At 56.1% G+C, this 25229-nt stretch overlaps 1 protein-coding gene across 1 annotated transcript; it reads right to left on the bottom strand.

The window, feature by feature from the left end:
* Nucleotides 1-5652: 5652 nt before the first annotated feature.
* DACT2 (dishevelled binding antagonist of beta catenin 2) lies at nt 5653-21503 on the bottom strand. The gene is made up of 5 exons (XM_070376464.1): nt 21408-21503; nt 15938-16420; nt 9918-10050; nt 8535-8798; nt 5653-7765 (listed from the first exon to the last, which is right to left on the bottom strand). The coding sequence occupies exons 1-5, from the start codon at nt 21501-21503 to the stop codon at nt 6243-6245; spliced, it is 2499 nt and encodes an 832-aa protein (XP_070232565.1). The 3' UTR covers nt 5653-6242.
* Between the last annotated feature and the right edge of the window lie 3726 nt (nt 21504-25229).

The following is a 25229-nucleotide window of genomic DNA, read 5'->3' on the forward strand; positions in this document are numbered from 1 at the left end:
ACATACACGGCAGCACAGGGGGCGTTCGCTGTCTGTGGGCTCTGAGGCCGTCCTTGTAAACGCCCCAAAGTGAGACTCTGTGTTTGACGATTTCTCAGCAGCTTGTCTGGTCATCAAACACCAACCCGTTCTGGAGGAAGCTGCCACAGTGCTGGGCTGCTCCAAGGCTTGATCTCGGAGACCCGGGGAGACAGCCTGGAGACACGTGAAGTTCGGGAGTGTCAAGGAGGGGAAGGCGTGCTCTTCAGGACTGTTAGGACCATACAGGTGCCGAGCAAATGGCAGGGAACAAGCGCTTTCCAGCTGGTGACAAGCTGCTCTCTAGATGTGGCTCAGAGAGCCACTGTCAGAAGCGCTTTGCGAGATGAACACGGTGGGAGCGCCCGGGCGTCTGTAGGTACCAGACCTACTCAAGCTGGGGCAGAGTCCTTGCTTGGCCTCTGGGCATCAGCTGAGCACTTAGTGCTAAAACAAGCCCCCTGGTGCGTCTGTTCAGTGTCCCTGGGGATTAGAAATGACTCTGTCTACGGACTTTCCTTGGTGGGGGGTGGCAGAGGAAGAGGCTTCCTCCCTGTGATGCAGCAGCCCCGCTGAGCCGGCCTCCAGGCTCTTCCTCCCTCTCCGTAGGAGGATGCAAACTGCAGCGGGGACACGCCTGCTGGCGGGCAGGCCACAGGGAGGGCCCCGGCTGACACCACGGCTGTCCCCGCCACACCGGCCACCCAGGAGGTGATGAGTGTCACAGAGACTGATCTGAGACTCCAGGCTGTGTGCGTCATCCAGCCAGTGGTGTGGAAACTGGTCCAGTGGTGTCTGATGGGACTACGGCATGGAGATGGAGGAAGACGATTAAGGAAAATGAAGTCAGAGTGCACGGGGGTTAATGATTTGCTGCTTCGTTTGCTGGGGGCTTTATCCTTGGTTAGGAGATCATGGCTGCTGCTGCTGCTGCTAAGTTGCTTCAGTCGTGTCTGACTCTGTGTGACTCCATAGATGGCAGCCCACCAGGCTCCCCCGTCCTTGGGATTCTCCAGGCAAGAACACTGGAGTGGGCTGCTATTTCCTTCTCCAAAGTGCATGGGGGTTAATGATTCGCTGCTCTGTTTGCTGGGGGCTTTATCCTTGGTTAGGAGATCATGGCTGAGAGAAACATAAAAAGGGAAATAAAATGGAATGAACAATAAAAGAGAATGAAATAATAAAAGGGAAATAAAATGCAAACGTGGTAATAAAAATCTTGGCCAGGAGTTCTTGTTTCTGTAGGGAGGTTCTTCTTAGAGATAAGAACGTATCCTTGTTTCAGCGAGAATTCTCACTTCTTACTGGGGTAAGGGAATGACGTTAGGAAATGCTTCAGTCTCCTTTGGACCCTGAGTCGCTTCTGCTCATGGGTGTCTTCTGCAGGGCACCGCGCCCCTAAACCACAGAAGGGCCGTGAGCTGCGTGTCTGGCCTCGAGCACACCCCTCCTCAGCATCTCCCGCCTCGACAGGGACAGACCTCCTGACACTTCTCAGACCCACCTCTGCAGGGGTGGTCACAGGCCTCTCCAGACACGAGCCTAGCAAGTTCTCCCGGTGTCTGAGAGCCTGAACACGCACAGGTCAGCGGCCAGACCTCCCATGAGCACGGGGCTGGAGCCTCAGCCAGCGCCTACCTGCCAGGAAGAACCCGCTCCCGCTCATCTTCAGCAAACATCCCAGGAAGCAGCCCGGGGCCAGCCTGCAGGATGTCGGGTCGTCCACGACGGGGTGCCGGGCGCGGGTGTGACGGGCCGCCCCGACCCCGCAGGACTGACCTGCGGCGGATGCTGCCTACTTCCTGTCCTGCTCCCAGCTCAGGGCCAACCGGAGGACCCCGAGTGCGCCCTCCCAGGCTCATGGGCCCCCCACTCCTGCTGACCCCTGCAGCGCCCCCTCTGCCTCCAGTACTCCTGCCTTCCTCCCCAGGAAGCTCCCCCACCCCTGTCTGCCCAGCCTCTGCCGGACGCTGACCCCTGGCTTCAGCAGCCCTGCGTGGACAGCCCCCACTGGGGGTGGTCTTCTCTCACTCCCACGCCTCGAGGACTCCCAGGTCCAGGATGAGATCTGGACTCTCTGGGAGCACCCCGCTGGACCCACTCAGTCTCCCTCCCACCCCAGCTCCGCATGCCTGCTCGGCCATGGCCTCCTTCCCCACCGCCCCCATCTCCCCCAGCTAAACCTCTAACTGCGCTGTCCACGTGGAGTCCAAACACTGTTCCTTTGGGCCCGGGTGCCAGGCATTGACCTCTTCAGGGGCTGCTAGGTCATCCTTAAGAAGACTCTTGAGAATCCCTTGGACTGCAAGGAGATCCAATCAGTCAATCCTAAAGGAAATCAGTCCTGACTACTCATTGCAAAGACGGATGCTGAAGCTGAAGCTGAAGCTCCGATCCTTTGGCCACCTGATGCTAAGAGCTGACTCATTGGAAAAGACCCTGATGCTGGGAAAGATTGAGGGCAGGAGGAGAAGGGGACGGCAGAGGATGAGATGGTTGGATGGCATCACCGACTCGATGGACATGAGTGTGAACAAACTCTGGGAGAGAGTGCGGGACAGGGAAGCTGGCGTGCTGCAGCCCATGGGGACGCAGAGTCAGACACGACTGAGCTCCGAAGAGCAGCGGCAGCAGGTCACCCTTGCTGGCTGCGTTTCCTCCAAGTGGACAAAGCTTCCCCAAAACCGGCGTCTTGGGTTTCCGTACCCAAGCCCTAGCAGCTGGTGCGGTTCCTGTGAACAGCAGGGGCTCAGTGAAGGGGCCTGAGTGCAGGCAGCGGTGAAGACAGGCTCTGGGTGGTCGCCCAGCCACCCCCTGGTTGTGGGAGAAGTAGGCGGGGGGCGAGTCTCTCCTCCCTGCAGCCCTCTATGCTCTCTTCCTCAGCTCTTCCCCCTCCCGCTCTGTGCCTGCTGACGGGCTGTGGGTGTGGAGCCACCCCCTCTTGGGGTTTAAACTACAGGGATTCTGAGATGGCAGTGCTTGTGGGCGCGGGTTTATTCTGGATCTGCAGGGGCACCACCCGCGTGAGCTCTTCCCACGTGGGCAGTTCCCCCGGGGCCCCCACCTCAGGACTCGTCTCTTCCCCAGGACCCCCTCTAATGCCATCCCACGGGAGGTCAGGGGGTCAGCGCAGGAACCCGGGGATAAGCACATTCAGGTGGTAATAGGAGAAAAACCTGCTCCCTTAAATCAAACAAGGCTGTTTGATAAAATGGCTGAGGTATCTTCCTGATACAATTACATGTTTTTTCTAATTTTTATGAATTAGCTATTCTTATCTGTTTAATTTCTATCTTAGTTTGACTTTGATACTTGAAGAACTAGTTTATCCTTTATATATTCTCTTTCTTGCTAGAATATTTGTATTTCAGTCATGCTGGAAATTACAAATGCTTCCTAATGATCTCAACAGTCAGAGAGTAAATCTCTTTTTTTTTTTTTGGCTTCAGGGATGGGGAAATAGCTCACCCACCTTCTAATGCACTGGAAGGACCCCCATCGTTGAGTATTCCTCCGCCCTCCCCGTCACAGGCCACCTTCAGCCCAGAGCAGCTGCCTGCTTTGTCTTCCCTTCATCCTGAGCAGTTACGACCATATCTGTTCCGAGGAAAAACATGCTAAAAACACAAATTATTCAGGCAAATACATGGAATGTCTCAGTTAATCTCTGTTTCTGCACACTCTGCCCTCGACCTTCTGCCTTCCCTGAGCATCTTTCTTCTCTGAGTTTCTGGTGCCTCTGGGCTGGGGGCGGGCTCTGCCTACTGTCGCAGATGTTCTCAACTTTGATTCTGTGCCTTTAGGTATTTTCCACAGAGCCTTCCCCACGGCGCTTGCCAGCCTGCCTGTGCTGCTCCCAGGGGCCAGAGACCCTCGCCGTCTGTCTGTCTGATTCGCTGTCTGTCTGGCCCTCCATCTGCTCTTTACCTGGCCATAGCCTCCTCTGCGACCGTGACCTCCTGGGCTGTCCAGGAGGACAGGCTGTTGGCACGGTTGATCACTGGTTGGTCGGTTGGCATGGTTACTTTGCTGGTTATTGGCACGGTTGATCGCTGGTTGGTGGGGTGGTATGGGTACTTTGCTGGGTTATTGGCACGGTTGATCACTGGCTGGTCGGTTGGCATGGTTACTTTACTGGGTTTTGGCACAGTTGATCGCTGGTTGCTCAGACAGGCCCAGCATCTTCTGGGTGGGGACGCATTCCTATCTGGCTCACTTCAGAGGCTGAATCATGAGGAAACAGCCTGGCTTCCGAGAAAGAGAAGCACTGTCAGGACACCCACTGCACCCCTTTTGCACTGACCCTGCAAGACCTTAGCCAGAGACAGAGCCCGGGGGCTCTCTATGAAGCAAGGACAGTCCCTGATGACGACAAAGGAAGTCTGCACTTTGCAAATGCGGCACTGCGGCCCCTGAACTGGGAGAAGCTCTGCCCGATGCAAGAGAGGACGTCAAACACAGCAGGACACGCACTGTGAAGGGAGCCTCACGGCCGTTTCTCCAGGGTGCTCAGTGAGGGGCGCAGGCTGTGGACACTGTGAGGACCGGGGCAGGGCTGGCCTCTCAGCCCCTGGATCCTCTCACAGGACCCCCACCTGCTCAGGGACCTCTCCCCTCTCAGGCCACATGGATGAGAATTAGACCATTAAAGAGAATGTCCTGTGAGCTGTGCTGTGGTCACTTGGTCATGTCTGACCCTTTGTGACCCCCTGGACTGTAGCCCGCCAGGCTCCTCTGTCCACGGGATTCTCCAGACAAGAGTACGCTCTCCTCCAGGGGGGATGTTCCCAACCCAGGGATCGAACCCAGGTCTCCTGCGTGGCAGGCGGACTCTTTACCAGCTGAGCCACCAGGGAAGTCCATGAACACTGGAGTGGGTAGCCTGTCCCTTCTCCAGGGGACCTTCCCGATCCAGGGATCAAACCAGGGTCTCCTGCACAGCAGGCAGACTCTTTACCAGCTGAGCCACCAGGGAAGTGCCTGTCCCGTGTACAACCTTTTACCAAAAAACCCACCACTGGTAGGTTTGGCTTCTTCCTCCAAATATCAACACAGCTTTAGAAAAAGCTTAGGAAGACCCTTTCAAGTGGATTCCATGAGGCCCACGCGGGAATTCTATCCAGACTCAGCGGAGGCCTGGGTATCGACGTCTGTGCCCAGCCCTTGGAAACAGTGGCATTTTAGAGGCTGTACAGAAAGCAGTCCTTCTGTTCTGCCCTCACTTCTGGAAACCACCCAGTCTGAACAGATGAACTTCTTTATTCTAAAATGTTAATCTCCAAAGAGTGCCTCTTGAGACTGTTTGTTCATGACTATCTAGTGTCTAGTATAAAATCTACTATTTCAGCTTGCTTTCTTGTTGTCTGCCTTCAAAAGTTTCTGCCAATCTGTGCATTTAGCCCAGGAGGGGCCGACGGAGCCCAGACCCCCTGAGGCTTCCCAGGGGGGACGCCCCTGCCCCCCAGGCCTTCTCTCTGCCTCCAAGCCATAGAAGCAGCCTGGAAATTTTCAGGGTAAAGTGCTCTACAAACTAAGATGCTCTCAGCAAACAGATTCCCCGAAAATCCCACCTTCTGGAAAAGCTGAGGGAAATTTCCTTTGAAAAATAAACACCACATACAAGGGTTTCTTTTCAAAAGCACTTTTATGCTCAACACGAGTGCTGGAGACTGCGGCGTGGACTCACACGAAGCGCGTTCTCCCCCCTGGGTGAGAGGGTGTCCTCACGGTGTGAAGGACAAGGGTTTGCTGACCACCAGCTATGTTCCTGAGGGGGGAGGCTACAGGCTCAGACTGACTTGCAAAGACAACACATTGCCGCTGTTTATTCACCTGGAGCATCTGACAAGGACGCATATTCCAGCCCCGTTTCTCGAGCACAGCGCTGCAGCCATCGGGTTCACCGCCCGCCCCCCGACGTGCACAGGACTGAGGGCACCCATCCTGGGCTCGGGGCACAGGGCCTGGGAGGCTGGATGTCAGGCCTGCAACCCTGGAGTCCTGGAGACATCCACTGGGCCCTGTGGGCGACGCACCAGAGTCACAGCCTAACCCAGGGGCAACTGCCCAGGGACACCCCGGCAGCTCCTCTGAGGGGACCCCTGTCAAGGGGCGGCTTCTGGGTGGGACCAAGCAGAGGTGTCAGACGGCAGCCTGCACACCAAACCCCGAGCGAGGCTGGGTCAGTCCTCGGCCGGAGGCCCCTCTGCCGGCGGGCCCGCCCCTCACACCATGGTCATGACCTTCAGGGCGGCCGGCTGGAACCTGCGGATCTTCCTCTTGAGGGCCTTGGAGGCCTTGACGCGGCACAGCCTGGGCACCGGGGGCAGGGCCAGCCTGGAGCTGGCGCGGGCTCGCTGGCCCAGCCGCCTGCCGCCCCCTGAGTCGCTGCCACTGGACTCGGCGTCCCCGAAGCGGCTGGTGGTGTGGTCGCTGGCCTCGTCCCCGCTGCTCTCGGCCGCGGTGGAGAGGAGCAGCGAGGCGCACTCGGCCGAGCGCTCCGAGCCGTCCGACGCGCTGCAGGCGCGGGCATCCTGCAGGGCTGGCGGGGGCCTAGGCCTGGCGCACACAGGCCGTGGGCCGCCCCCTCTCCGGGCCGCGGGCCTGTGGGGCCCCAGGCCGGGATCCGGGCGCGCCCGGGCTGAGACGTCCGCCGAGGACCGCCACCGGCGCTGCCTCTTCCGCGCCGCCCCGCCGGACGCCCCAAGCGGCGCGGCTTCCCAGGGGAACAAGGCCTGAGCCGACGCCCGGTGAGCCTCCCGCCGCGCCACCAGCAGGGGCACGAAGAAGGACACAGGGTACAGGCTGGACTCGGAGCAGGACCGGCCGGGCGCCTCTGCAGCCAGCGTGGGCCTCCGGGGAGCAACCCCCGACTCTGGGGGCGGCCGGGGGATCCCGAGGGCGCCCCACTGCAGCTGCGGCCTCCCAGGCCCTGGCGTCTTGTTGCTGGGCCCCCTCCTGACCGTCACAGGCTTGGTCTTGGGGGGCCCCGGGGGGGAAGCTCCACTGGCGACCAGGGCAGGGTGGATGCAGCGTCCGTCCACGCGCCCACTTGGCCACCTGCCTCCGCCCGGCCAGCCAGCGAGCACCGACGGCTGAGCAGGGCAGCGGGGAGCGGGGGCCCGGCCACAGGCCAGCTGGGGGGCATCTGGACAGGCCTCCAAGTGCACATGGCCGTGACATGGGCCACGTGCCCCCTCGGGATGGCTGCTGGGGCGTGGGGTGCCTACAGAGGGTGTGGGTGGCGGCCGGGCGAGGCCGTCCCCGCTGGCAGCCCCGCTCACCACCGCCCTTCCGGGGGTGCAGGCCGGCTTCTCCAGTCCACCTTCACCGTCCACCTTCCGGACCCCGAGCTGCGGCGGGGCTGGGGACGCCTCCCCTCTGGGGGGCCCCCGGGCACTCCCACAGGCCCGCAGCCGCAGAAGCCGCTCAATGTAAGCTGCGGCTGGGCCAGCCTCGAAGGCCAGCCCAGGACGCATGGAGCTGGGGCCTGCGGGGCTGGCGGGGGGCGGGTGTGGGGGCGCGTGGCCCTCGCTCTGTGGCGTCTCCCTAGCCAGAGCGAACAGTGGGCTCTGCAGGGCCACGGCGTGCAGTGGGCTGGGGTAGGGATACACCTCCCGGCCACCCCGGGACACCAGGTCGCACTGGTACTTGGGGTCCACACCGTGGCAGAGGAAGGGAGCGGCCGTGGGGTGTGCCCCGGCCTTCTGCAGCCCCACATCGGCTGGCAGGATCCTTTCAAGGTCACCTGGGAAGGAGAAAAAGAGGGATGCGTTGAGGAGGGAAGACGCAGGCACTGCCCTGGGGCAGGAAGCGTCCCCCGCCCAGCTGCGGCGGGACAACCCTGGCCCCGCACACGCGGTGTCTGGACACGCGGGCAGCCTCCGCACGTCCACCACCTGGGCAGCTCCAGCCACAGCCGGCGGGGCGAGGCCGAGACCCTGACGCTCAGTTTCCGCCCTCGTGCGGCAAAGGTGCAGAGACGCAGCGAGAAGCAGGGTCGGGGACAAGGTCACAGGGCAGACCGTCCCTGAGACGTCTGCAGATGCGCCCACATCCGCCGGCTCAGATCCAGCACCAGGAGTGAGGGGCCTCTCCTTTCGGGACCATCTGAGGGATGGGGAGTGTGGGGACCGTCTGCGGGCCGGGGTGGGGGAGCCACGGGTGAGCTGAGCTCTCTCCACATCCATGCCCAGCTCTGCTCCAGCCTGGTCCCAGGCCGGCCATGGAAGGGTGTGGACGGATGCTTGTTTTAAATAAGAAAACGTGCTTTTCATCACCACAGTCCTGCCACGACGAACAGAAGCAGGCCTTTGATTCCTCTGTCCATCCAAAAGCCCACGGAAACCCTGGAGCAGCCCCTGTTGGGGTGGAAGCCCCCCACAAGCACAGGGCTCCCTGTTCTGTGCTTGGCAGGTCGGGGCCGCCCCCACCGGGATGTGAGCTCGGGGCTGCCCCCACCTCCTCAGGGGGGGCTCGAGGGCCCAGGGGGTCCCCCACCGTCTGGCTCTCCTCACCTGTGGACACCGGCCGCGGCCGGGGCTCCTCCTGGAATAGCTGGCCTGGCCCCTCCTCGCTGGCCGGGGGCCCCCACGCAGGCAGGGGGACCCCACACACGGCGGTCTCGTCAGCCGACCGGGGCCGGCAGTCCCCCGAGCCAGGCCTGGCCTTGGGGGCGGCGGGCAGCAAGGTGCCCAGGGAGCAGGACACGTGATCGCTGCACACGGATGTGCAGGAGGTGGACAGGGAGCAGGAGCCGCCGTCGCTCAGCTCGTAGAAGCCTGGTGGGGGACACAGGTGCTCAGTGTGGTCCAGGGGACCCCGTGCGAGGGGGCTGTGGGGCTCAGGGGGGTTCCCGGGGCGGGAATGCCCAGGACCCCCGCTGCCTCCTTCCCCTGCCCCGGCCCGGGGGGTCAGCGGGCCCTCCAGCCTCGCCCACACCCCCGCCCACCACCTGCTCACCACCTGCTCACCCCTCTCTGGGATGATTGGCTCACTCCCCAACGTGACCACTGGCGTCTGGCCCTGGGAGTGGGACCCTCTTCTCCCCTCCCTCCTTGAGCCCCTCAAACTCCATCTGAGGCATCAACCAGAAAAGGGGTCGCGTTCAGGGAGGCCCCCGCCCGGCCCTGCTACAGGCCTGACAACCCAGCCAGCGGAAGGATGTTGCAAACAGAAAGACAGAAAGACGCGGCAGAGAGCACTGTCCTCGGGGAGACGCTGGTCTCCCGGGTTTGCTGTCTGAGCTGCTGTCTAAGCCTGGCACCTGAAGAGGAAGCCAGGTGCCCAGGACCGTGTCAGTCAGAAGGCTGCCAATCATTGCTGTGTGGCCCTGAACGAGCTCGACACAGGTCACAGAGGCCGCGGTGCTGCCCTTAGGCTGCATAAACCCACGGCCTCAAAACTCGCCGTGCTACCACACAAAAGCCGCTATCTGCAGCTCCCACATCGGCTCCACCCAGACACAGCCCAGAACGTGCCTCGGCCCAGAGAGAGGAGAGAAACTCACGCAGTTTCTTCCCCCCAAAGCAGCATTTTCCCAACTAAACAGCGCACGCAGCACTCTCTTCTCTTCTCCTGTGAACGCTCAGGCGCGTCCGACTCTGTGCGACCCCAGGGACTGTGGCCCACCAGGCTCCTTTGTCCATGGGATTCTCCAGGCAAGGATACTGGAAGGGGTTGCCGTGCCCTCCTCCAGGGGATCTTCCCAGCCCAGGGATCGAACCCGCGTCTCTTGTGTCTCCTGCATTGGCAGGCGGGTTCTTTACCACCAGCGCCCTTTGGGAAGCCCCCTTTCTTCCCAATCGCACTTAAATACAAGCATTGAAAGTATTCGGATCCTTCCGTGATGCGCGCTGACCCCGGGGCCCGAGCAGCGGTGGGCTCGCCGGCCGGCGTACCTGAGCTGGGTCTGCTGTCGCTGTCCGCGGTCTCGCCGGGGCCCCTGCGCACGTCCAGCTGCAGCGCGCTGATCTGCCGGTCCAGCTGGTCCAGGTGCGTCTGCAGGCCGACGTCCTGGCGTCTCAAGCGGTCCTACGAAGGGACAGAGCGGGGCACAGACCCATTCTGAGTACAGACCAGGAGGCTGGGGCGCCTCATGAAGCCACCTCACATGTGGCAACCTCCCCAACCCCCCGACAAACCCCGGCCTGCAGCCCCGCTCCCCGCCCCGCACACGGCCTCCCGGCCCTCCCGCCAGCTCCTCTTCCCAGGTACAGACGCTGGAATCAGCAATAGTCACTTAGACATCTTCCTTTTTAAGGAGACAGGGTAACGCAGCTTATGAGAGAGGGACTGGGATCTAAACCAGCCCCAGGTCCCCAACTCCAGCAGGAGCCCCGAGGGTATTTTCAAGGTCTTTCCATCTCTGCAAGAGCCCGCTGCCCCGGGCTCGCGCCCCGTGGACCCTGCGTCTGGCGCCTGTGCCACCACGTCCCTTCACGGCGGTCCGTCCGTGGCACCAGGGGGCTGGGCTTTCAGCTCCTCGGGGGGGACAGGAGAGTCCCCAGGAGAGAAAAAGGGCCCCACCTTCTGCAGAGCTGTAGCCTACATGGCGCAGCTGTGCCCCCCTGTTGGCTCAGATGGTAAAAAGTCGCCTGCAACGCAGGAGACCTGGGTTCAATCCCTGGGTTGGGAAGATCCCCTGGAGAAGGGAATGGCAACCACTCCAGTATTCTTGCCTGGAGAATCCCATGGACAGACGAGCCTGGTGGGCAACAGTCCCTGGGGCCACAGAGAGCTGGACACGACAGCTGTGGCATCTCAAGGATCAAAGACCAGAGTGAACAAGCAGGCCCTTGGAACGGAGGCAGAGAACAAACCAGACCCTCATCGTCCTTCCCTCCCCTGTGTCATGGCCGTTAACAAACCTCAGGTCCTTCCGAGCAGCGTGACCTGTCTCCCTTCCCACCGCACAGGGAGAAGGTGCTTGCCTTCCTCTCCCGCACCCAGCGCACGACCCACGAGGCCCCATCCCGCGCCTGGCACCCTGGCATAAGACGCAAGGACCTGCTCAGGGTGGGCCCTCCCTTGAGCCGGCCCGCTGTTGTAACAGCGTCTCCCACACAATAAACCCCATTCTCCTCTCGTTCTGCTTCACGTCTGGAAATTCTTTTCCAGCCTGCGCATGGACCACGACATGAGCAACGCACACACACGGCTCGCACAGGAGGCGCTAAGGATGGCCCTGCAGGGCTCCAGGGAGCGGGACGGGCCTGCAGGAGGGGGTGCCCGGCGCCGGGGCGGGTGCAGCCTGTGTTGCCCAGCGCCCTCTGGTCTCAGGGCCCACCTCCCAGCTCTGTCCCGCTCCAGGCTTTGGCTGCCCCGGCTGTGAGATGTGTGACTGTGAGTGCTAACTACACGCGTGTGCGTATCATGTAACACACACACGTGTATGCGGCCAATGCTTACCATACATGCCCACACGCGTGCACACACGAGTCACGTGCATGTGAAACGGCACCCGTGTTTCACAAACGCTGACGCCCTTCCTTCAGTGAGAAAACTGCGCCCCGCTGTCGAGGCTCACAGCCTAAATCTCTCGTTTTGATTACCAATGAAGTTCAAGGCCAATAATTAGTGTAATTATATGGGTCTTCCTGTAAGAAGGTGGTTAATTGTATTTCTGTTTATTATATAGGAAATGAGTAATTACTTCAGCAATTTCAATAATACGAGAAGCCAGTCCCAGAGCAGGTGGCAGCAGCTGCTGAACCTCACGGGACGACGCCATCGGCACGCTGCTCCGGGTTAGGGGCCAAGAGCCCGGCGCCCAGTGGGTGGACCCATCCTGTCCAAGTCCACTTTCCCAGGACCCGATGCAGGGGTCTCAGAACAAACCCCACGTTTTGCAGCAAGACAGTCTCCAGCCTCATGGAACAGTATCTGTAATCGTAACACTGTGAAAGGCAGTCCTGAGTTTATTCACGTCTTACACACTCAGAACCACCGAGACCTCCTGGCCACCTTTGTCCCTGAATGTTCTCACAGAGGGAAACCCTCCCCAGGTGGACGGCCCAACCTGAGAGCTGGGGGCAGGCTCCAGGACAGGCTCCAGCCAAGGAGAATCACTTAGATTCAAACAAAGGGAGTTTTTCCTGCAGGAGGCCCTGGGGCCGCTGGAAGCCTCAGCTGCCTGCTCAACCACACTTCAGGGTTTAAACTCAGTGACGAGACCACCTCCCTCCCCAGCCTCGAGCCCCTTTCTCCTGAAAGAGGCCCCCTCTGGCTTCTTCCTCCCTCTCCAGCCCCGTCCCCCTACCAAAACTGACCCTGGCCTGTCTGTGCTGGAATAAATGCTCTGCGATTACCGTGTGCCCGGCCTGGCTGCGGCTGGCGGTTTCTGTTTAATGTCGAAAGGCCCTGGTACCTTCCAGGGAATGACCATGTCCCCAGGACCCCGCCGCAGGGCAACAGGGCGTCTCACCCCGATGCACACCGTCCTCCATGGGGGGTTGTGTCTCTGCTTCTCATTAGCCCCTCCGTGGGCTCTAAGGCTGTGCTAAGTCAGGGGTTCCTGCGGAACCTGCATAGAGCATGGCCCGCTGCGGAGCCGGGCGCCCAGCATTCCTGCGCTCGCCTGCATTTCTGCAGAGACAGGCGTGCGGCAGAAGTGTCACCACGGAGTACACGCGATGGCCGTGCCGCATGGGCTCCCTCCAGAGCAGCGAGCCTCACTGTCCCCACGCCCCCGACGCACCGCAGGCCTTCCGGCTCACTCGGGAAGCATGTCCTGAGTCCCCCAAACCTCGCGAGGGGCGAGGGTCTGCTGTGGAGGAGAGACAGCAGGGTTCCCAGGGGCGGGGAGCCCTGGGGGCCTCTGTTCAGACCCCCAAGCTCCCTGCCACACCAATTAACTGAGACTAGGACGCACCTGGGAACCTGCACTTTGACAAGCTCCCCGGGGACCAACTTTCTGTGACCACGAACGCTTGAGAACGTCTACCCAAGGAATGCCGTTACAACCAGACGTCTGGCTTAGCCCGTCTTCGAACTGTTGACTTCACAGGCTGCAGAGGTGGATTTGATTTCCTCTTGTTTGGCCCTTCCGCTCCCATTTGCAACCCAGCTTTCTGGACCTCTCAAAGCTCTGCAGCAGATTCGGAGGGCAAGAGGGGGAAACGTCCCCACATTCAGGGTACAGAGACGGGATCTAGAACACCTCCGCCCTTTCCCCGAAACCCGGGCACACGCACAGGAAGCAGCTTGGGCATCAGTCCCGTGGCACCGCGAGAGCCCCACCCGGCTGGAGGAGAGGCCCTCGGAAGGCCAGGGTCCCAGGTGAGCCTCGGGGAGTATGGGAGCCGGCCCCGCACAAGGAGGCCCGGCCTGGCCTGTGGACGCCCCTGTGCCGCCCCGTGACCTCGAGCCAGTCCGTGTTCCCGAGAGGTCAGGGCGCAAGCACCAGTGGCCCAAGGACAGCACCAGACGCTGCGGCTCCAACGGCAGTCAGACCTCCAGCCCCTGCTAAAGGCCAGTGCCTACCAGGGAGGAGGAGCCTCTGCCGCTCGGGCCGGGCAGCGTGACCAGCGGGAAACTCCCCACGGGGTCCCGGCAGGTGCCCAGAGCCTGCCCTCTTGTCCCCCCGGGCCCCTCTCACGCTGGCAGCTCCTGGAGGGACGTGGAGCTTGCAGGCTCTCCGGGGTGTTCAAGGCTTCTCATCAGGGCCGCTGGGAACCTGACCCTGACAGAGACGGGAAGGGCAGCTGCGTCTCGGGGAAGGACAGCCCCGGAAGACAGAGGTGACCACAGCGCCGGCCACAGAGGCAGGGTCGGAGGTCACGGGGCTTTCATGAGCTTGGAAGTCTAGGACGCAGAGACGGCAAACACTGAACCCTTCTTCCCCTTTGCTATCAGCAGTAACGGTAGCTCGTTTACTTATCCAACAAAGACTCACTAAGCACCTACTTCACGCTTCCTGCTGTGACTTCAGCCGCAGCAATTAACAAGGCGCAGCTCCTCATGGTAAACGTTGGCGTGGGGACCGCTCCTAAAGGCAGCACAAATCCCCCAGGTGCTCGAGCTCATTGGCACCTGGGGCGTCTGGGACAAAGCTGCTGCGGGTCCCATAAAGGTTCTTCCTGTCTTCACACCTGATTGGCGCCCCTACCCAGGTTAACCCAGGGCGGGCGGCAGGGGCCCCTGCCGGAGCCGCGAGTTACCCAAGTGTGAGACAGAGATGGAGACTGCACCCTGCGATTGCACCCTTCACCACAGAACTGGGATCCCTCCTAATACCTTCCCTGTAAGAAAGATGTGAGCCTGTTAATCGCTGGGCTGATGTCACACGTACTCAATTCTTCTTCCCTTCTGATCACACAGTCTGTGCCAAGAACAAAGTTTCAAGACAAAGCGTGCGTGTTCCTTCTGGTCCCCACATTAAAAAAACAACAAAAAAACCGGTTTGATCTTCTCTCCCAAAAGGCTACTTGTAATTAGAGGCTGAGAACCCACAAGTCTGATCTGTATATGACTTAAGCTCGGTTAATCATCAACTGTGCTCCAGCGCCCCCACAGAACAATGCACAGCAGCACCCGGAGCTCCTTCCCGTCACACACGTGTCAGGCACCTCGGCAGGCTTGTGTGTGCCTCCTCCAGGGAGGCTGTGTCTGGGTGCGCACGCACGCACACACACACACACGGAAGCTACACCTGCAGCTCTGACTGGATTAGATGGGGCGGGGGGCGGTGAGAAGCCTATGAAGTCCCACTTGGGAACTGGCTCCTTCCCTCCATGGAGGAGCCGGGGGATCCCAGGAGGAGAGGCTGCACCGTCAGGAGACAGTGTGGAGAGACAGCGGGAGTCCTGGGAAGCATCGCAAGGCACTGGGCTTCCGGATTCTCTAACCCAGAAGCAGCTCACCAATCACTGACATGACATGACTGCGCTAAGCTGACAGCAAGGTGGCAGCTTCATCCAGCCTGCTTTGTACAGACGGCAACTCTAAACAGGGCCGATTTAACTTCTCAGTCAAAAGACTTTCCACTTGGAGTAATAGAGTCCGTTCTCAAACAGGCATCTTTCTGTGGACTGTAGCCCACTCAGTCATGTCTGACTACTCCTGACCCCATGGACTGTAGCCCGCCAGGCTCCTCTGTCCATGGAATTCTCCAGGCAAGAGTACTGGAGTGGGTAGCCATTCCCTTCTCCAGGGGACCTTTCTGAACCAGGGTCGAACCCGTCTTCTGCATTGCAGGCAGATTCTTTACCGCCTCAGCCACCAGGGAAGCCTTCTAATTTTTCATTAAAAAAGTACAGCAACCCTGCAAAAACTCTCTTCAGCTGACGCCAATATATGAAGTGAAATCACACAGCAGATCAATAACCGGGCAGTGAGCTGAGTGTCCTCAGTGGCACAAAAGGAACCCGCGTGTGGAGGAGTCCGCTGCTGGCCCAGGAGGCTTGGTCCCACCGCCTCTCCGTCCAGAGGACACACCTCTTTTCCTAGGTCAGGTTACATTTTAAAGCTGGAGAGGCCTCATCAGATCCATGCTTCCCCCAACGTCTAGTTACAAGGACACGACCCCAGAGCTCAGCCTGGGCTCAGGCCAGCTGAGGGGCGCGTGGCACTCTGTCCCCCGACCCACTCCGCAGGGAAACACTAGCTCCCGGAATAGGCATTCCAAGGAGCCCCCCGCAGGGCAAACCGATTTGATGCGTTCTTATCAGCGCAAGAGGGAAACTCCAACACACAGGAATTCATCCTCAAAGTCTGTGTGCGCCGGGCGACACGCAGAGCCGGGCGCAGCCCCAGGGTGCGGGCGGGCCGGGCAGCTCTCAGCACCCGCATCCGTGGAGCCTCCGCGTCCGTCTGCGTTGGGACCGAGCTGCGTCCTCCGAGGCCGCCGAGGGTGCCCTTCGATCGGCCGCCTCCGGCCCCGCGCGCCCCCGCTCCCCCCGCGTCTCCCCGCGCTCCTTACCAGCTGCTCCTGCAGCGCCGCCAGCGCCGCCTCCAGCCGCAGCTCCTGGGCGCGGGGGCCGCGGGGGGCGGCGGGCCCCGGCGGGGGCGGCCCGGCCAGCGCGCCCCACACGCGCGCCTGCTGCCTGGCGCGCAGCCCCCGCAGCTCGTGCAGCCCCGCGAGCGCCGCGCGCAGCCTGGCGCCCACCCGGCGGCGGTCCCAGCCCGCGGGCCCCGGCGGGCCGCCCGGCGCCACATCCCGCGCTCGGCCCCGCGAGCCGCCCGGGCCTCGCTCCCGGCCTCCGGAGCGCCCGGCCGTGCGCGCGGCCTCCGCGCCGCCGCCGCTCCCCGCCCCCGGCCCGCGGGCCGCCGAGGCAGGCTGGGACCTATCGGTGGCCGCGGAGGCGGTGTCTGCACCCGCCCCGGGGTCACAGCGGCCGCCCCCGGGCCCGCCCCGTCGGCGGGGCCCCGCGCCCCGGGCACCCGGGCCGCGCGCTCCCAGGCGCTCCGGAGGACGCGCGGGGACCCAGGAGGGCGTCTCCCGGGGAAGAGCCGCCGCGCGGGCGGCGGGAAGGTGTGAAAATAGACCGAAGGCGGTGGGAGGTTTTGTTCAGGTTAAAAGCAAGTTTTATAAAACAAGTTGCTGCATAGTATCGCATTGTAGGATTCTTACCATTATAAATTTATTAGAACTTTGAAAAAGAACTCCCCTTTTCCTAGAAGCCTGTTTGTCCTTTCTTTTTTTTTTTTTAATTTTATAATGAAAGCTTTATTGAGATATAATTCCCTTTTAAAATATACAGTTCAATGGTCCCTTAGTATACTCACCAAGAACTATTACCCAGTCACCTTCGTGGGCTTTTACCTCCCTCCCCCAAAGAAGCCCTGCCTCGCCAGCCGTCCAGTCCTCCCGGGGCACCCCCAACATAAAGCTGCCTATTTGGGACATTTTATACAAATAGAATCAAACAAGAGATGGTCTTTTTGGACTGACTTCTGTTACTGATCATGCTTCAGGGTTCATCCACGTTGTAGCAAGTATTACTTCATTTCTTTTTATTGGTAAATACTGTCCCACTGTATGGCAGGACTCGCTTTTATTTATCTGTTTATTCCTTAACAGGCTGTTTTCCACTTTGCGGTAACTATTATGATTAGTGCTGCTATGGAATTCGTGTGTGTGTGTGTGGAGATGTTTTCATTTCTCGAGTGTTTATCTAAGAGTGGAGTTGCTGGGTCCTTGATAATGTCGGTGTCCAGCCTTCTGAGGAACTGCCAGGCTGCTTCCCATCATTTCCCGGACCCATCAGCGCTGTCTGAGGGGTCCAACTGCTCCACACCCTCACCAACACTACTCTTTTTGGTGTTGGCTGTTGTAGGATGAATGAAATGGTCTCGCTGTGGCTTTGATTGCCGTTTTCCTCAAGGCCAGCGATGCTTGTACCTTTTCACGTGCTTACTGGCTGTCTTTAGCAAAATGTCTGTTCAGATCCTTTGCCCATTTAAAAAAAACTGGTTTGTGTTCTTTTTGGAATGTAAATATTCTTTGTGTATTCTAGAAACACTTCCATTTCAGGTACAAGATTTGCAAGTATTTCATTCACTCTGGGGTGTCCTTTCACTTCCTTGATAGTGTACTTTGCAGCAAAAAGTTTTAATTTTGACCAAGACCAAGTTATCTTTTTGTTGTTGCCTGCTGTTTCAACGTCGTGTCTAAGAAACCACTATTTAATCCAAGGTCAAAGGTTATATCTGTGCTTTTTTTTCCCCTAAGATTTTAAGAATAGTTTTGGTGCTCATGTTGAAGTCTTTGGTCCGGTTTTAGTTAATTTTTGTGCATGTTATGAGGTAGGGATCCAGCTTCATTTTTAAACATGTGAATATTCAGTGTTCCCAGCACCATTTGTTAGAAAGACATTTTCCCCCATTAAATTGCCCTGGGACATTTGATGAAAATCAGTTGATTCAGAAAAATCAATTCCTGGACTCTCAGTTCTGTGTCACCAGTGTGTCTGTCCATCCTTAAGCCAATTCTGCATTGTTTAGAGCATCGTAGCTTTGTAGTAAGTTTTCCAGTTAGGAAGTGTGAGTCACCCACAGCTCTCTTTCAAGACTGTTTTGGCTATTCAGGGTTCGCTGCACTTCCACCCCAGTTTTAAGCATAGCTTGTCAGTTTCTGCAAAGGAGGCAGCTGGCATCTGTCAATTGGCTGAAGAAGCATTGCTGCCTTAAGGGTGAGTCTTCTGAACCATAAATGTGGTGGTTTTTCCACCTGTTTAGGCCTTTAATGAACAGTGTTCTGTAGTTTTCAGTGTTCAAATCTTGCACTTCTTTTGTTAAGTTTATTTCTACAAATTTTATTCCTTTTCAAATTATTATAAATGGAAACGTCTTCTAATTTCATTTTCAGAATGTTCATTGCTAGTGTATAGAAATAAGCAATTAATTTTTGTATACTGATCCACGCAAGCTTTCTGAATGTTTTTTGTTAGTGTAATGGATTTTTAGTGGATTCCTTTGCATTTTTAAAAATTTTCAAAATTGTGTCATCTGGACACATTTCTTGCTTTCTTAGATGGTTTTAATTTGCTTTTCTTGCCTTATCACTCTGCCTGGAGCTTCTAGCACAGGTTGAATAGAGGTGGTGAGAACAGGCGTCCTTGTCTTGTTCCTGCTCTTGGAGGGGGGAGGGACGTTCAGTCTTGAACTCTTGAGTACAGTGTTAGCTATAGGTTTTCCTTAGGTGCCTGTTATCTGAGTGAAGAAATTCTCATTGACTCCTAGTTTCTTGAGTGTCTGTATCATTGAGTTTTTCAGGTTATGTTTCTTTTGTTTTTTCCCTTGGTTATCTATATTTATCTTATCTAATATTGAGAAAAAATGTTAGGCTGAGACTAAAGAGACCTCAATTCCAAGCTTTTTAGCCTTCAATTTTCTAAACTATAAAATGAGTCTATTAACGATTCCTAATGCTACTTTCTTTGTAACCAAAAAGCAAAAAAAAAAAAAAAGTATGATTCCTCTTTACATTTATTCCAAAGAGAGATTTAGAGAGGAAGACTGGCCATGAGCCTTTTTTGGTCATCTGTTGTCTCCTCATCTGTGACTCACTTAATGGTGTCTTTTGAGGAACAGAAGTTCTTAATTTTTATGTAGTCTTATCATTGATCCTGTTTGGGTGATTTTAAAGAAGTTTTTGCTTCAGGAAAGCCAAAAACATTATTTAAAGCTTGAAGATATTGTGTGAAGCCGCTTCTAGAAATGTTATCATTTTACCTTTCTTATTTAAATTTACAATCCACCTAAAACGGCCTTTGTTTATTGTACGAGACGGGGTGCTCACAATTTACTTTTTCTCACAGGTGCGTCTCAGTGCAATACTTACTGCCCCAGACGTCTTAGTGTGTGCTTCCTGCACAAACTTGTCTTAAATAACCAAATCCAGTCCTTAAAATCAGGAAATTGTCATTGGTTCATAATCATCATCTAATTTTCAGACCCAGTGCGGGTTTTAGCCCACTTAACATCCTTTGGCTCAGAGCAGCCCCCTCCAGAGTAATGCTGACCTGACCTTTCTTGCTGCTGGCCTCTCGGCCTGGAGCAGGGGCCCGGTCTGTCCCTGGCCCATCACTTAGCACTTTGAAGATGCTGTACTTTCAGAACCAGTTGTTTTGAAGGCTGCTCCTTGATTTTGTCTCGCTGAGGCTCCCTCCTGGGTTGCGCTGTCTGTCTGAGTGGGATTATCAGGCTGCATGCAGTGCTCCTTGCGTCTTACCAACAGGGACGCTGTGCCCCCGCATGACCACCTCATCTGTATCAGTAGCTCTGGGTGTCATCTGTCTGTCCGTCCCTTCATCTGTCTACCATCTAGCCAGCCATCTGTTTTTGTAAAGGTTGATTTGTCCGCTTTGGGCTGTTCTGGGGCTTCGTGGCAGCTCAGGCTTTTCCCTGGTTGCGGCGAGCGGGAGCTGCTCTAGCTGCTGAGCGTGGCGGGTTTCTCACCGCAGCGGCCTGTCTGTTGGTGCGGAGCATGGGCCCTGGGGCACACGGGCCTCAGCGATGGTGACGAGGGACTCCGTAGTGTGGCAAACGGGCTTGGTTGCTTTGTGGCGTGTGGGGTCTTCCCAGATCAGGGATTGAACTTGAGCCTCCTGCATTGGCAGGTGGATTCTCCACCACTGAGCCACCAGGGAAGCTCCTGTTAATCTGTTTACCTATCCATTGACCCATCAATCCATCTTTCTATCTGTAACTGATCAACTGTCCAGAATGGAAAAGGAGGGGAAGTAGGGGAAGAAAGAATCAAGAACCCCGAAGAGCTGCGGGTTTTGTCCTCCATGTGGGGCAGGCAGAGAAGGGCTCTGAAGTCCCAGTGCTGGCCTGGGGCTGCGGGGGTCAGAGAGGCTGGGCGGTCCTCCCTGAGCCTTGGGCCTCAGTGCTCCTCCTCTGGAGGTGGGCATGCCTCGGGGTGGCTTGAGGCAGTCCGTGTGCCCAGTTGCCCCTACACGCCAGCCTCTGCTGTTCTGGGATTTAGGGATGCGATGAGAGGACCCGAGGGCTCCTCACCCTCTGACTGTCCTGGGAGCCCTGGGGAGGCGCTCGCGTCCTTAATGCTCTTGGGAGCATCTCCCCGGGAAGGACGTGGGGCCCGAGGCTGCAGACTCTGGACTCCACCTCCTGCCCTGAGTTTCCTGGGGCTCAAGTGTCAGCTGTCACCTCCTTCCTTACCCACTGCCCTCCCTTGGGGTGGCACTGAACTCAGAGGGGGGAGCCTCTCCTTTGTGAGTATTGGAGGGTCTGCAAGTATGTGTCTTATTCAGTGATTATACATTTATGCAGCTCTTAAAGATTATCACTTAACTGTAACTAAACAGGGGTGAAGGAAATGTGTATAAGATGCCAAGGAAAAACAAACTGAATTAAAACTTGTAAGTGTTTAAAAAGTGCAGCTGCAAACCAGCAGGGTCACTGTGGAGCAGAAGAAAGTTAAGAATCCTTGGTCAGTTTGCTGTGCTTCTGAGTGGCTTTCTCCACTGGGTTAATTTGTTCTCTTGTTTGTTAATTTGTTCTCTTGTGCTGCTGCTGCTGCTGCTAAGTCGCTTCAGTCGTGTCCGACTCTGTGCAACCCCATAGATGGCAGCCCACCAGGCTCTGCCGCCCCTGGGAGTCTCCAGGCAAGAACACTGGAGTGGGTTGCCATTTCCTTCTCCAATGTAGGAAAGTGAAAAATGAAAGTGAAGTCGCTCAGTCATGTCCGACCCTTAGCGACCCCATGGACTGCAGCCCACCAGGCCCCTCCATCCATGGGCGTTTCCAGGCAAGAGTACTGGAGTGGGGTGCCATTGCCTTCTCCGTGCCATAAGCCAGTATCCACATGCACACGCACATGGCCCTACATGCTGTAAGAGACTGAAGAGAGCAGGAGGCAGTGGGAAGGCCCGCCCCCACACACCCTCCTTCTTCTGACCCCTCCTGGCCCCCGCCTTCCTCACCGACGCCCCGGCCCCTCCAGCTGGGCCTCCTGTGGCCCCTCGGTTCCCCACGGCCTTTGCACATGCCATGCCCTCCCCTGAAGTCTCGGCCTCCATGTCCGTGTAGCCTCCTCTCCCCTCCTCATGCCTTTTTCCAGGTCAGGCTCCCATCAGGCCGGCCTGGACCTGGCAGTGCCCCAGGGCTCACTGTCCGCTTTTATTTTTTGCAGCGCACTGCCCGCTCAAGTTCTTCAGATGCTTGTCTGTTATGATCCTTCTTCCTTGTTTGCTTCCCCAACTAGACTGTGAGCTGGGTGAGAGCAGAGACCTTCATTTTTAGACTGATGTATTTTAGGTGCTAGCCTGGCTCCAAGTAGCTGCCTAGTAGCATTTGCTGAATAAACTCTTGGTACTTTGTTCATCATTGAGCTGAAAGGAAACTTCAGAACTGTATCTAGGGAATCCCTGATGGCCCAGTGATTCTGACTCTGCACTTTCACTGCCAGCACCTGGGTTTGATCCCTGGTCTGGGAACTGAGATCCCGCAAGCTGGAGTGGTTTGGCCAAAAAAAAAAGAGAAAAAATTATATCATGGTTTTCTTAGATCATCCCCCACATGATATATTTTTACATTGTTGAGTTTTGTTACAAAAGTAATATGCAAGGTTCAAGAGATATGTAAAGAAAATTTAATATTTTCTAACGTCCAACTCAGTGGACATGAATTTGCGCAAACTCTGGGAGACCATGAAGGACAGGGAAGCCTGGCATGCTGCAGTCCACGGGGTCACAAAGACTCAGATATGACTGAGCGACTGAACAACAGCAACTCAATCCCCTTGGATTAAACCTTATTTATATATTCTAAGGCATGGCTGTTCATATCCTGTCATCTCTCTATCTATCTGTGTGTCCATGCATCTATGTATGTGTGTGTCTGTCTATCCATCTATATATGTATGTACGTGTCTGTTCATCCATCCATGTTTGTGTGTATATGTCTGTCTACCTGTCTTTCCATCTGTGCATGAGTCTTTCTATCCACGCATCTTCCAATGAACATTCAGGGTTGATTTCCTTTGGGACTGACTGGTTTGATCTCTTTGCAGTCCAAGGGTCTCTCAAGAGTCTTCTCCATTAATTAAATTTAAAAGTTAAAAAGGTAATGAGTCTTCTTGACCAATAAAAGAAAAGCTACCAACGTAGTTGTATCTTCAGACCTCTCTAGCTATCACCACATTCGTACAGTAGATAGGAAAAATATTAAAAATGAAGAGAGCTATATAGGTATTTCTTATCTAGGACTTGATAAAGACTATAGTGGCTTGTTTATTCTGATTAAAGAGAATGATGCTAATAGAGTTGTAGTGAATACACACTGGCCTCTATGCATATTAAACCAAACATATGAAATCGATAATTATATTTTTGCCAAAGGCAGTTGGGGATTAAGCAGTTAGGTTCTGCGTCAGCATGTCCATCAGCAGATAGGTTTCCCTTTATCCATAAGATCATCTCATAAAGAAGATTGGGACCTGTGACCTCCCACCAGCAGACTGCTTGGTCAGCTCCCCCGTGTATCTGGGGCTCAGAGGGTGGAGCTTCCTCACTGGCTCCAGGTACGTGGTGCCTGGGCTGGACCACTGCATGCAGTTCTGCCCTGAACAGCACTGGGAGTTACCCCCTACAGGGTCAGGAGAAGACGCCAGATGTGTAACTGATATCTCACTGCAGCAATCCCAGCTGCCTGCTCTGAAAGACTGACACAGTCCACCTTCGAGGCCGCAGCGGGTCATGGGAGAGACTGGTGGAACATTCGCAGTGGGGCCAGCACTCAGCCCTGGGATGAGAGGGGACTGGTGAGCTCTGCGCTTCACCTGGGCTCACAGCTGGTGATGTAGCTCGTCTGAGGAGACCCGTGTCTGTCATGGTGGAGGTTTGTTACCTGATGATGTTTGTTTGGCTCTGAAAAACTAGAAGGATGGCTGACGAAGTCTGAATTCAGATTTGTGCACGTTTTCAGTTTCTCTGGGTGTTCGTGAAGGACCTTGAGCATTGTCTCTGGTTTGAGACACGTAAAATTCCACGTAAATCCACGTGAAGCGTGGATTTGATTATTGAGCAGTAGTTCCTGCCGCTCCCGTGTCTGGATGGAGCAGCGAGCAGGCAGCCCGTGGCGTGAAGCTCCAGTGAGTGTCCCGAGAGAGGGCTCCCCAGGGTGTGGACGCGGAGAGGTGGCTCCGTGCCGATGTGCACGGCCTGAGAACACTTGCAATCTGCAACCAGGAGACGGCAGGGCTGAAATTCCATGTGGCTTTCGCCTGAAGCCACCATAAACCTCACAGGATGACATCACTCATCCAGACTGGGGCGTTTTGACTTGATGTGGTGTGACTTGTCTGCACAGTCTTGCTGAGTTTCTACAGCATGAAAGTCGCATGTCAAGGAGCCAGATTATTGCACTGTGTGCTGTCATTGGCCGACTTCTTATTTCAAAACTGAAGTCATGTCTTAATTCCTCCTTTCCCCTTTCTTTAAATTCGCAATTTAAGAGTATTAGCTCAGCAATATTTCAGTCCTAACTCCTTCCGTGATGATCGCCTGGGTGGGTGTCTGTTTCATCAGAGCTCTGAGATGACAGATAGGCGGTGAGAAAGCCTCAGAGTGCTGTTGACAGCGTGTTGGCACATGGTGGGGGTGAGCGTTGCAAGTGGAATGTATTTGTGTGTCTGTGTGTGTGTTGTTCTGTTAAAAACACCAAAGGACACTGTGTCCCACGGTCAATTAGCAATGCAGTCACTTTTGTTCCAAGATTAAATCCATAAATCTGTAGCCTTCTGTAAGCTGGACTTGAGTTGGAGAAGATAAAGCTGCCTTGTGACTTCAGTTTTATTGAGTTTTATTTTTCCACTGTAAAGAAAACTCTGATGTCTGCATCGTTACGTGTAAATGGTATGCCGAAGGTGACTTTCTCTTCTAGGGTCGTCCATCATCTGGGTAATGGTGGTTAGTGTTACCTTTTATGTATTTCTAGTTGCTTTTTGTGCTACAGACAGATGTTGGTTGTCCAGAGTTTATTATAAAGTGTTTATGTCCGGTCCTCTGTCTCACACGTCCTAATTCTCCTGGGGGTCCTACAAAGGATCACTAGTGCATGCCGCCACTTTCCAGACTCTGGTGTCCAGATTATAACCTGTGTCCATGCACCCAAGGTGGGTTTTTAGTAGGTCAACAGTATGCTAGTTACACAGTGGTCTGGGGATAATTTCATGGGGCAGCTACCATATTCTCCCTACTTTTGGGTAGCTACTATCAAAAATATTTTCTCTTCACATGTGGAAATAACTCGCTTGTTCCATTGATTATTAAAGAAATGCATGATGATGGTTAAATCATTAACAGGAGAACATTTGTCATAAATCCACCCCATCGTGCACAGCTTTGAATATATTATATCTTCCCACAGATTTCTGTGTAAATATAATTTTAATGCAAATCTAATCTTTCTTTAGTTCAGTTCAGTTCAGTTCAGTCGCTCAGTCGTGTCTGACTCTTTGAGACCCCACGAATTGCACCATGCCAGGCCTCCCTGTCCATCACCAACTCCCGGAGTTCACTCAAACTCATATCCATCGAGTCGATGATGCCATCCAGCCATCTCATCCTCTGTCATCCCCTTCTCCTCCTGCCTCTAATCCCTCCCAGCATCAGAGTCTTTTTCAATGAATCAACTCTTCGCATGAGGTGGCCAAAGTACTGGAGTTTCAGCTTTAGCATCATTCCTTCCAAAGAACACCCAGGACTGATCTCCTTTAGGATGGACTAGTTGGATCTTCTTGCAGT

The sequence above is a fragment of the Bos mutus genome, chromosome 9 (genome assembly GCF_027580195.1).
Source record: "Bos mutus isolate GX-2022 chromosome 9, NWIPB_WYAK_1.1, whole genome shotgun sequence".
NCBI classification, from domain to species: Eukaryota; Metazoa; Chordata; class Mammalia; order Artiodactyla; family Bovidae; genus Bos; species Bos mutus.

Excerpts from the sequence above, each read along its gene's own strand:
- DACT2 (XM_070376464.1), bottom strand. The coding sequence starts at position 21,503 with ATGGAGGCCGAGACTTCAGGGGAGGGCATGGCATGTGCAAAGGCCGTG. Across the intron at positions 8,799-9,917 it reads CGACAGCAGACCCAGCTCAG|GCTTCTACGAGCTGAGCGAC; the intron begins GTACGCCGGCCG and ends GTCCCCCACCAG. Across the intron at positions 7,766-8,534 it reads GCCGCGGCCGGTGTCCACAG|GTGACCTTGAAAGGATCCTG; the intron begins GTGAGGAGAGCC and ends TCTCCTTCCCAG.